This window comes from Oreochromis aureus, linkage group 19 (genome assembly GCF_013358895.1).
Source record: "Oreochromis aureus strain Israel breed Guangdong linkage group 19, ZZ_aureus, whole genome shotgun sequence".
In the NCBI taxonomy this organism is placed as follows: Eukaryota; Metazoa; Chordata; class Actinopteri; order Cichliformes; family Cichlidae; genus Oreochromis; species Oreochromis aureus.
In genome coordinates, this window is record NC_052960.1 from 15,743,375 (window position 1) to 15,755,508 (window position 12,134).

The following is a 12,134-nucleotide window of genomic DNA, read 5'->3' on the forward strand; positions in this document are numbered from 1 at the left end:
CCCCTGTGAATCAGGAACTTTAAGCATGTTAGTGGCTTTAAAAGCCACTGTAAAACTTATCTGTAAAACTATCTGTACACTGTGTTCAGCCTAGGGAGATTGCCCAATTCTTGCTATTGCAATAGATGTCACAACTGCAGTAAGAAAACCAAGTAACCGTTGCACTCCTTCTGTAGGTTTGTGCTTATTTATATGATGCAGAAAAGATGGCACAGCGACACAGGACCTGCTCCTACTCTGGTTCCCATTTTATTTTAGGGTAATTTAAAAAATTTGCAGCATTTAAAAAAAAAAAAAAAAAAATTCAACTTTAATCTCTGAATAGTGTTAGTGACTTTTCATACACAGACTAACAATTATAACCCCCAATTCTTGTCTCATATCAGCATGTGCCAGTCATTCTTCTTTTCAGGACCAGTTTTCCTGTGTAAGAAGCTGATCTCTTTACTTGGTAACATCATTTCTTTCATGGTGGTGTTTTAAAAAAATTCTATGAATTGCCAAAAAGTTAGTAAAATGTTGCAGCTGTTGGGATTAAATAATTTGCAGTGCCTCAATAATGCTATGCTTTTTATTAATAAGTGTTATAAAGTTATATAGTGTAGTATTAAGTGGACACAGCCCTGAAAAATAAAGGCATGAGACCATGTGTGCTTGGGGAGTAGAAAGCTGCAGACTCTCACTCACGCTTGCCTGGGAAAAATGTAGAAAAGAGGGGACCATGTCTAGTGGGAAGTTACTGAGACACTGTTGTTTAGACAAGTATGAGAGAGCTTCTATAATAAAACTGTTAGGGGCACACCACCATTTTGAGATCCGCGGCAGCGTGTCACGCAGGATGCATTTCCTTTCTAGAAGTAATAAAGTGTTAAATGGTCTACTGAGCAGTGTTTTGTCTTCCATCGCATGCCTCTGAGGAATCAAAAGAACTCGGTGAAGTGTTGATATTAACACAGCCTAGTAGACGTTTCTCTTCATGTTATTCTCAGGTGCATGAAATTGGGTAGGTGAATATTTCGTATCTTACAGGTCTTTCCTAAGAAGACAGAAGTGACACCTCCTCCATCTAGACCCGAGAGAGAAACTCCCACTCACACAGTCAGACACATAAATGTGCTCTCTGTCAGAGAAGTCGTGCTGTTGCTGAACTGAAACGCTTTATTCAAAGTGTTTTTATATACAGAAGGAGATTAAACAACAGAAAAAGCAGTCAGGTAAGTGTACGGTAACTCTGTCATTTGTTTTTTTATATGACAAAGAGAGGGAGATAAGATTAAGCCTATTGTAAGGTGTGAAGCTGATGTAGTGGCTGCAGTGTCTTACACTTAAATAATCATTAGAGTGATTAATTGGTGTCAGGACTGACATTAGACGAGGATAATTCCCCCCCCCCCCAAAAAAAAAAAATTATTTGAAATTAGCAAAACTAAATAAAGTTACCAAAGCAAAAATTATGAGACGTGTCACTCAGTAACTTAGTAGGGCCAGCATGTCGGCATGTGTGCTGATGTGGTGAGTGAAATGTTGATACTTTATGGTTTAATCAAATGATGAAATGTTTATGTTTATGCTGTGCTTCCTTTATCAGTTTCTTAGCTTGATATTTGTATAACATGTACCAAAGGTTGACTAACATCTAAAAAAGCAATCAATTATATTTGATATTATCAACAGTTGAAACCAATTTTGCTTCCTTAGAACTGTTTGTGGTACAACTGCTGATCTAATTAAAAAGATTTTTTGCGTGCTCAAGACTGCAAATATGTTGCAAACCTCTTGCAAACATGTTGCAAACCTCTTGCAAACTGCAGAAGGCTATTTGGTCATTGCTTGTTCAGAAGAGACTATTAAACAGGTTCAAACGTGTCTTAGCTGTCACAGTCAGGTCAGCACTGAAATATCTAAACAGATCTGTGTAAGACAGACATATGTTTCTACAAACCTGGAAGGACGTGAAAGGAAAATGTATGGCACATACCTAGAAAAAAATGTCATTAGTTACATCTTTTCACACAGGTTGATTTCACAAACTGGGATTGTTTAGCAGCACTAATGCGTCAGTTAAATAAACAACTTCTCAAAACTCATTTACTAGACTTAGATTTCTTTATTGTAAGTGGGAGGTGTGTTTGTTTTCCATGGTGTAGTAGTTAACACATTCACCCCAACAAGGAAAAGTAACTGCAAAGGCAGATTCTGCTTAAGTGTCTGTAGGTGTTTAGAGTTTGCACCAACATTCGGTAGCAGATTGTTTATAGCAGGTTATAGTCTAATAACTGCATGTTGCTCAAACCACTTGCATACTTTTTTAGTTCAATTGTTTTAATGAATTCAGGTCAAGTGATAAAAATCAGTATAACCTTGATTTCAGCTTTTCAACTTCTCTTTCGTAACCATTTTATCTTCAGTGGGAACCTGTGGCTGTTTTAAAAGCAAAAGGGGGAGGAACACAACATTAGGCAGGTGGTCATAATGTTATGCATAATCGGTGTATACATTAATACATCTGAAATTAATTAAATGGATCAAAAGGTGTTAAAAGTGACACAATATTTGACTGGTAAATACATTTTTACAAACAAAAACTGATAGACAACTTAGTCCTTGGAATAGGAAAAATGCTGTACTTTCTTTTTTTTAATTTAACCTATTGTAGTCATTTACTGTTGCTTTTATTTATTTGTTACTTTTATTTATTTTACCTGCCTTCAATGAAAGGACAACAAAAAGAAGTTATTCTCAAAGGCTTTTCTCTCCATTCCTACCTTTGTCATCTGCATCAAAACTCTGAGTAAAGCTCTGATCATCTGTCACAGGACATTGTACTGATGATAATGTATTTTGTCTCCCACAGACAAAGATGACTCAATCAGTTACTATGACAACAATGAGTAGTGTGGAGTCCACAACCATTATTTCCACTGAGTTCCTGGACTCCCCGCCTCGTTATGTGTTCATCCCGGTTTTCTACATCATCTTCTTCATCCTGGGCTTCATCTCTAACCTCTACGTGCTGTTTGTCCTGCGCTGCCTTCATCAAGCCAAGGCCATGGGAGAAATCCACATCTACATGATCAACTTGACCATCGCTGATCTTCTGTTTGTGTGTGCTCTTCCCTTTTGGATTGACTACTATATCCGTGAGGGAGACTGGGTTTATGGAGACGTCATGTGCCGGGTGACAGGCACCTTCTTTTTCATCAACACCTACGGCACCATCCTCTTCCTTGCAGCCATCAGCATCAACAGATGCTGGGCATTGACTCGGCCTCTGGACGCAGCCTCGTCAGACCACAGAATTCGTGGAATCATTGCCTGTGTTTTTATCTGGGCGTTTATTGTGGTGATGTCTGTTCCTGTTTTGGTGAGTCCAGGGATCAACGAGCACCGTAAAAACAACATGAAGATCCTTCACTGCTTTGAGGGATACCAGAACGAAAGTAAAGAGAAAAAGAAAACATTGGCTGTCACTCATTTTTTAATAATTGGATTGTTTTTTATTGTCTTTTTACTCATTGTGATATGCAATATTCTTATTGCTCGAATTTTAATTTGCAAAAACTCTCCTCAGTCGGAAATTCAGTCTTCAAGAACACAGTCTAAAATGCCCAATTTAACGTCCACGTTTAAACGACCCACAGGGGTAAAACGGAGGGCTCTCCAGATGTTGCTGGCAGTGGTGGGAGTGTTTGTTCTGTGTTTCCTGCCACACCACATAGTTCAAGGCCCCTGGACTCTGGCAGTGCTGGAGATCGTGAAGTACAGCGAGACCACTCGTAAGTTGCTGAGCGACGCTCATCAGATCACCCTGGTTCTTATGGGCCTCAACTGCATTTTGGATCCTGTAGTGTATTATTTTGCCACAGGGAAGTTTAGAGGACTCATCAAGACCCACATTACAAAATTAATCACATTCACCCAACCTCACTTAAACCAGCCTGCATCACCTGTTTGGACTCTAGGAGGAAATCAGAGGTCTCATAGGAAACCCACAAAGGCCGGGAGGCAGGATCAAACTCCTCACACTGAAAGGAGCTCAGTAGTCATTACGTAAAGTATTTTAAAAAATCTCACTTATCCTGCATTTTGAACCAAACCACGTCTCAGATAAGATGAGATAAATCTCAGTGTCTAACTGTGGAATATTTTTGAATCCCCAATTACAATATTACAGTGGAAACACTACACGTTTAAAGGTTAATTAACACAGTAGAGCCCTATTCTGAAAAACTGTCATTGAGGTAACACGTCTGTGATGCTGGATTTAGGAAATAATTGTTTAAAGTATTTAGAGCATGTTTATGGGTTGTTTGGTTGCTGCTTAGCTCTGATCACCTGATTAGAGGATGATTCTCACCCGAAACCCTGGCTGATTGGGACCCACACCCATTTTCACACCTTGGCTCAGGTGATCAGAGGATCATCAGGGGGTCCTTTTGTCCCTCTTTGGGGGATACTCCCGCTGGGTTTAAATCTGGGACTCTCCACCATTTGACCTTAGAACTGAAGAAGCTTCTCGGATGAGAGGTGAAACGTCTTCAAGCAACTTAAAGAAGTCCAGACGCTTTTCTTTGCAAGATATCACCCTGGGTCAACACACCTGAATCAAATGATTAGTTCATTACCAGGCCTCTGGAGAACTTCAAGACATGTTAAGGAGGTAATTTAGCCATTTGAATCAGCTGTGTTGGATCAAGGACACATCTAAAACCTGCAGGACACCGGCCCTCGAGGCCTGGAGTTGCCCACCCCTGGTCTAAGGGGATCACAGTTGTACTTCCCCTGGCTGCAGCAGTGAGTTTGATGATAATAAACCAAGGAGGTACCAAGGAGGTACTGTCTACTTTCACTCTGTCATTTCAGCAGTAAGTGGGTATTGATTGTTAGCTAGCTGTTGGAAGCGCAGATGTGCGCTACATGCAATAAATACTTTATTATGCAATAAAATGGTCTTTTTCTCAATTACATCCAAACAGTTTACAACATAAGAGGTTACTATATGTGCTCACTCCACAAACATAACTAATGTTCCTCTATGTTGTTCTCATCCGCAACCAACCAACCCAGTGACGTCATGTGGTTTACTGGTACAAGATGGCGTTAAACATGTTTTAAAACTTTAACTTTAAACACTTATTTCTTAAATCCAGCTTCATAGAGAGAGTTACATCTGGGACAGTTGTTTAGAGTAGTGCTCCATGGAACTGGTCTAAATTTACACATGTAGTTTTTCATGTCCACATTAAAGATTGTAGAGGCTCGTTAACCTTAATCTAGTGAGAGCGGTGGCTCACGTAGTTCACACTGCGCTGTATAGAGCCTGCTTGAAAGACTCCCCTACTGTGCTTTTATTAGTCTCTGCCTCCATCATGTGGTGTAAATGCAGTATTGCTCACTTGTCTCAGCGATTGCAAAGAAAGCAGTGTGATCTTCAGACGGTAACATCTTTTTCAAGATGTGGGATCATTCTTAGTTTTGAATGCCCTACAAGAAACCTGGAAAACTATTCCTGAAGATTACTTACAGAGTATTCAAGGTGTATTGAAGAATAAATGTGGTATTGTAAAATATTAACTTTTACTGTTGTTAGAATTATTGCCTTTTATACTGTATTTTCATGCATATTTGCACATGCTTTTTCCGTCATTCTTCACCATTTCTTGCCTTTCAGCTGGTTAGTGTTTTTTCTTCTTTCGTATTTTCTCATCACTGAGGATGTTCATGTCATGGTCACCCACTTGTCAAACCTTTTTTCTTTTTTTTTTTTAATGAATGGACTTCTTTTTCTCACCTTTTCACATTTGCAGGGTTCCCGCTGAAATTTACATGATTTTTTGATTTCTTATGTTATACTGGAAATATGTTAAGTTCTTGTGTTGTTATTATTACTAGGGTTTAGTTGAGTTTTAGTCTAGTTTATGTTTCACTTATGTCTCCATGTTTGTGAGTCTTTTCCTGTCTTCTGTGTTAGTCTGTCTTCTCCTCTTTAACACTTAGTTATGCTCATGCTTGTGCTCCATATATGTTCTCATGTGTCTCCCCAGTCTGTCTTGGGTTTCTTGTCTGTGTTTCATGTTGTCAAGCTTGTGTTATCATGTCTATGTCTCTCCATGTTTCCTGTTTTATTTTGAAAGTCTTGTTTCCATGTTCAGTGTGTTCAGTTTTGCTTCCCCTGTGGCATCATGTTTGTGTCAGCTGTGTTTCCCCAAGTGTTGCTACTTCCCTCATTACCCTTCTGTGTATTTAAGCCCTCTGTTTGTTGTTGTTCAGCATCAGGTTGTCTGCTTATCTCGCCTCATGGCTATGGATTTTTCATGTTTTCTCAAATCTCCTTTTTCCTGCTTTGGTTCAGGTTCATGTTTTGGTTTCCTCACGTGGTAGTTTTGCATGCTCCTGTTTGGATTCATGTTCACGTTTACGTCACAGTTTTCTTGTTTCGTTCTAGCTGTTCCCAGTTTAGGTCATCATTTAGTCTTTGCCTCAGTTTGCCTTTGCCTTTGTTTTGCTATCAGCCTAAATAAACAGCTTGCTTTTTGTTAACCTAATCCTGCCCTGTGTCAAACACACCGGCCATCCCGGCCGTGACATTTTGTAAATAAAAACATGAAATCAAATTTGATCAGAGGATCTCTGCTTTTGTTAATCTCTTGCATTCTGATTGAATGGCTACAGTGATAGCACATAATGATAACTGAGGGCCAGTTGAGTAAGTATAGCAATATTAAATACGATGATGTCAACTGTGGTGGCAGGAGCAATACAAAGATACTGCTCTGATACTTCAGAAAAACGTGAATCTACACAGTGATGGTGGCAATGGCTAAATTTCTGTATTTTGCCATATCAGTTTTATAGTGTCCAAACATAAGGTGAAGGCAGGGAGACTAAAAATCAGGTGTAGGAGTGTTACAGATCTGCCACAAATACCTGTCTACATCTTTGGTGTGTTATATTAGGAGCAATGAAAATGTGCTAATGATAATAAACTGCACATCAATCAAATCTCTGTTTAAACTAGATGATTAACTGTTATCATTCTGGCTAATAGATTGAATTATGACTCACTGATGAGACAGAAAGTTGTTAAATTAGATGCCTGACAGCTTGTAAATTAATGAAATGTATGATGCAAAAGTTACTGTCCTGAGGTGCTGTGTGAAGCAGGCAGAGTTAAGACCCAAATACAGAACTTAAAGGCAGCTTTATTGTTGGACTCATTGGAGTACAAATGCTTGCATAATAATTCATTATATCTCAAGCAAAATCATTAATTTTCACTTATTTATGTGTAAACTACAATTTCAATGATTGTCATCAATAAAGTAAGTATTAACTAAGGGTTTTATTCATTTTAGTATGTATTGATTGTGGTTATTCTGAAATGCTAAAGATAAAATGAATGGTTGTAGATGGAGGAATGTGGTTGGTGTTGACAAATGAGAAGATGTACTGTATTTTTTGTACTTTCCCACTTTTAACATTATGCTGACATCATACATATTTTAGTATTATCATCTCATATTTAATATTCTGAAACACAAACATGGAGAACTTCTTCTGACTGGTCCCTTATTCACAAGTACCCTTGCCCCGGGTTTGCATTCCCCCTGTGATCCAGGAATTTAAAGCATGTTAGTGGCATTAAAAGCCACTGTGAAACTTTACTAAATAAATGTCTTGATGCATGCTCAATCATCCAGGTAAGGAAATCCCTGAAAAAGTTGATTCCGCTCATCTGAACATAGCTGGGTTCAGCATAGGGAGATTGTCCAATTCTTGCCATTGCAATAGACGTCACCACTGCAAAAAGAAAACCAAGTAACTGTTGCACTCTTTCTGTAGGTTTATGCTTATTTATATGATGCAGAAATGATGCCATAGCGACACAGGACCTGTGCCTTTTCCAGTTTCCATTTTATTGTAGGGTAATTTGAAAAATTTGCAGCATTTTTAGAAAATTAAATTCAACTTAACGTATTTTCCGCACTATAAGGCACACTTAAAATCCTTTAATTTTCTCAAAAAATCAACAGTGCGCCTTATGTATGAATTCTGGTTGTGCTTACTGACCTTGAACCGATTTCATGTGGTACAGGGCGCTCAAAAATCTGCCAAAAAATGTTTCAGTAGGACTACAGTAGGCTTCAGTAGGTCTACGAAGCCGCACTGCTTGATGGATTGTCGGAGCGTTACTGCTACCCTAGTCAGAAGCCTCGCGGAGTAATCTGGGTCCAAAACTTACGGTGGCCCTGAGAGGCCAAACGGATTACGGTGGCCCTGAGAGGCCAAACGGACTGCAACTTCAGAAAACACTTGCAAAAAGAAAAATGCTGCAAAAAGAAAAACACCTGCAAAAAGAAAAACACTTGCAAAAAGAAAAACACTTGCAAAAAGAAAAACACCTGCAAAAAGAAAAACACTTGCAAAAAGAAAAACACCTGCAAAAAGAAAAACACTTGCAAAAAGAAAAACACCTGCAAAAAGAAAAACACTTGCAAAAAGAAAAATGAAACTAAAGTCATCTCACTTTGGTAATGTAAATATAATATGGCCAATATTAAAGTTATTATATTAATCATTATTAGTTATTACAGCAGTGAGTTTGAACTCCGTGTCAAATACTGAGCTTCAGTAAAGATTTAAGTTGCATTTATTTATATTTCCTATCACCTTAAATCTTCACTCAAAGACAAGTATCTTTGACAGTGTATATATAGATGTATTATATATAAGAGACAAATATTGTTCTTTTAATATGTTGGAATTACTAAATTTGGCTCAGTGCTTACATATATGTATAAAATGAAAATGTACGAGCTGTGATAACTGTTTCTGATAGAATGAAGAGTAGACTGATATATTAAATATTCCTTTATTGGGTGAGAAAATCAGACCATGTCATAACTGCTTTAAGTCATACAGAATAGATATCAGAGCCTTAAACAGGCTGACTTCTGCTAAATGGGTCAAACTGGGCAGAAAGTATACAAACACATAACATCCTTATAGAATATGATGTAACACTATAGATCAACTTACCTCAGAATATATAAAGCATATAAACAATTACAGCAATATGATGCAACAAACACAGCAGTACTACTAATCCAAAATACTCAAAGCTTCATAGAACTGAAACAAACATTTATTTTTAGCTCCATTCTGCTGCTGATACATACTTTAGGTTTCTGAATATTAAACTTGTTGCTGCCTTTCATAGTGTGTAACTTGAAGGCCCTGAGTACTTTCTCCCACACTGAAAACACTGGAATGATCAAATTATTTGAACATTACCTAATAAGACTGATTCAGGACAGACAATTAGTTATGTTAAACTTTCCTAGCAGTCCTTCACAAACAGGGAACAGTCTGTCTATTCTCTCCATCTGTCAGCTGCTGCTGGCTCTTCCTCCTCCTCTTCCTCACACTCTGCTGAGTTTGTCCTGGTGGATCATCAGGGGTGCAAAGCCTCACAGATGATGTGCAGCAGTGGGTCCCTCAGTCTGTCCTCACTCTGGACACTTGCAGTTGTCACACATGGAAATCAAATGTGTGATAAGCTGCAGGATTCAAACACAAGTGTAACTTATAAATACATGTTCATACTTTTATTCCACAATCAGAGAGAAAGAAACAGAGAGAGAGTGCAGGACAGACAGACAGGTGACAGTCTCAGGTGTATACACTGCTACAAAACAGCACAAGAGAAGGAGGATTTAGTGTTCGTGTTATTACGAGTGCTAAACAAGAAGAGTTCCCAGATGGTACAGTGGACACATGTGTGACTCCTGTGATTAAAGCATCTTTCTTTCAGCTTAACGAGTGAACCGTCAGCTCGTTCAAACACACGTTAAAGTCCGTTTGGCTCGACACCACCGAACAGAGGCAGCAATATAACATAGCTAACATGAACAGTGCAGTGAATCCTGCTTGTGCCGTCATATTCAGGACTGCAAACCGAGCAGCATCACTGACTTTCAGCTTGTTGTGTTTGTGGATATATGACTGACTTTAATTATCCACAAAATCATCAGATTCTCTGTAAGATTAAGGTCAACTATCGAACGGCGTATAAAGTAAAGGCTTTAAAACAAAGTAAAAGCTGAAAGTACAAACATCGCTAATGTCACATAACTTTGCCGGCATGTGGCCAACAGTAATGTTTTAATGTTCTTCATTATTAAACATTTGCACATAAATAAGTGACGTGATATTCAGAACTTACTAAGAGAAAGTTTACTCTTTGGCCGCCCCGGTTCCACTTCTTTGAAGTGTCTCCCAGTCCCAGTACACTTGTTAGCATGTTTTGGTTCGTGCAACTGGTCCGTCGGGTTATTGTCTCCCCAGAAACATTTCCGTTGTGTCTTGTGTGCTTTTGCAGCGTTTTTCTTTTTGCAGCGTTTTTCTTTTTTCAAGCATTTTTCTTTTTGCAAGTGTTTTCTGAAGTTGCAGTCCGTTTGGCCTCTCAGGGCCACCGTAGGATTTAAGTTTTTGCCAAGAATTTAGCTTTTTCCTGTGGCTGATCCGAGTGAAATGTTAAGATGGTGGGGCACATATGCTGCGGCCCCGTGTCCTCCCCTTTGGATTGTTGTTTTGTGATTTGATTCTAACAACTAAAAACATGACATTTAACTTAATTGGATAGGCTATATCGAATATATTTGAAACCAACAATAACACCCACACGTACCCGGGTATCTTTGAAAACGGAGATTTTTCTATGCGTTTGCACCTTTCGTCCACACGTAAACGGCGTTTTCGGTCACTGAAAACGGAGATTTTTAAAAACGCCTGCCAGGGTGGATATTTCCGAAAACTCCGTTTTTGCATTTACGTGTGGACGAGAAAAACGGAGAAAACGCAGCGTCAAAGGTGTGCGCCTTTTTTGACGTCACACTGTGCGCCACGTTATTGTTTCGGTGAAATGAATTTCTACAATACTGTTAATTGTACTCTCTGCAGTGTTTAAATGCTTACATATACACACACAGTTACTGTCCCTCCACACATAGGACTCGGTTCTGCTTCTATGCCCCATCTTTGTTTACTATTTCCTACCGAGGCTTCTAGACTTCTGATTGGCCAACATTTCTACATGGTTAGGAATATATCGCCACCTGTTGCGTTGGCATGTTCCTAGCAGCGTTTTCCTTCATTTCTGCGTTTACGTGTGGACGGGATTATTTTTTAAAACGAAAACGGAAAATCTCCGTTTTCAAAAATACCCGTGTACGTGTGGACGTAGCCGAAGAATAAAATGAAATAACCATCCAGATCTTTACCAACAACATAAAATCTATCTTAATTGGAGGGCATAATTCAAATAAATTAGAAAAATTAAGTAAGAATAAAATAAGACCTCTCAATATAGCCAATATTTACTAAACTAAAAAGGGTTATAGTAATTTTAAAACCCCCCGCAAATACCTGTTTATCGCGGTTTCATGGAAACTCAAATTAACAGAGACTGTACTTCATCTCAGAGGTAGGTTAATAAATTGGATTTAACTTAACCACAATACTTTGACATGGGTTCTTTATAAACTTGAGTACAACTTGAAGGTGGTAGCAAGATGCGCTGCGTGGATGTTTCCGGGGGAGTTCTCTGCCGAGTGCTGTGTGAGCCTGCAGTGGACGGAGGCAATGAGGGGGTGAGACGTGAAACCTGTCATTTATCTTGTGCCTTTTCCAGCGGATTCTTCCGCTGCCGTAGTAAATCTTGTCCATATTCAGTTTGTGGGTAATCTCCCCCTCTTGCCCCAGCGTATGGTTTTACCGTCGTTGTTGCTAACGACAACGCATAACAGCAGTCGCTTGTCCGTCCGGAGTGTGGTTATATTAAATATAAGCGAAAGAGTATGGGGCGCCGTTTGGAAATTAATACTACAGTGACCATAAAAACGATGAAAAAATATTGCCGTAATATGAAACGATAGACTTTTTCATATCGTCATCCGATATGTGTCGTTGTATCGAACAGCCCTATTTTGAACTCTCCTCGTCCTTTTAGTGCGCAGTCGCCTTTGTTATATAGCAAGGTATTTAAAATGAATAAATAAATATCCCGTTCATTTCAATACGCATGATCTGAGCATGCGCGGAATGACACTGACCGCTTCTTTGATGCTTTGATC

At 38.9% G+C, this 12,134-nt stretch overlaps 1 protein-coding gene across 1 annotated transcript; it reads left to right on the forward strand.

Annotated features, from left to right (window-relative positions):
• Positions 1-1,112: 1,112 nt before the first annotated feature.
• On the forward strand, positions 1,113-4,473 carry LOC116327066 (platelet-activating factor receptor-like). The gene is made up of 2 exons (XM_031748543.2): positions 1,113-1,214; positions 2,855-4,473. Exon 2 carries the CDS (start codon positions 2,861-2,863, stop codon positions 4,052-4,054), a length of 1,194 nt encoding a protein of 397 aa, XP_031604403.2. The 5' UTR covers positions 1,113-1,214; positions 2,855-2,860; the 3' UTR covers positions 4,055-4,473.
• The last annotated feature ends 7,661 nt before the right edge of the window (positions 4,474-12,134 follow it).

Bases quoted from the DNA above. Each gene is read 5' to 3' on its own strand.
- LOC116327066 (XM_031748543.2), top strand. From the start codon at position 2,861: ATGACTCAATCAGTTACTATGACAACAATGAGTAGTGTGGAGTCCACA.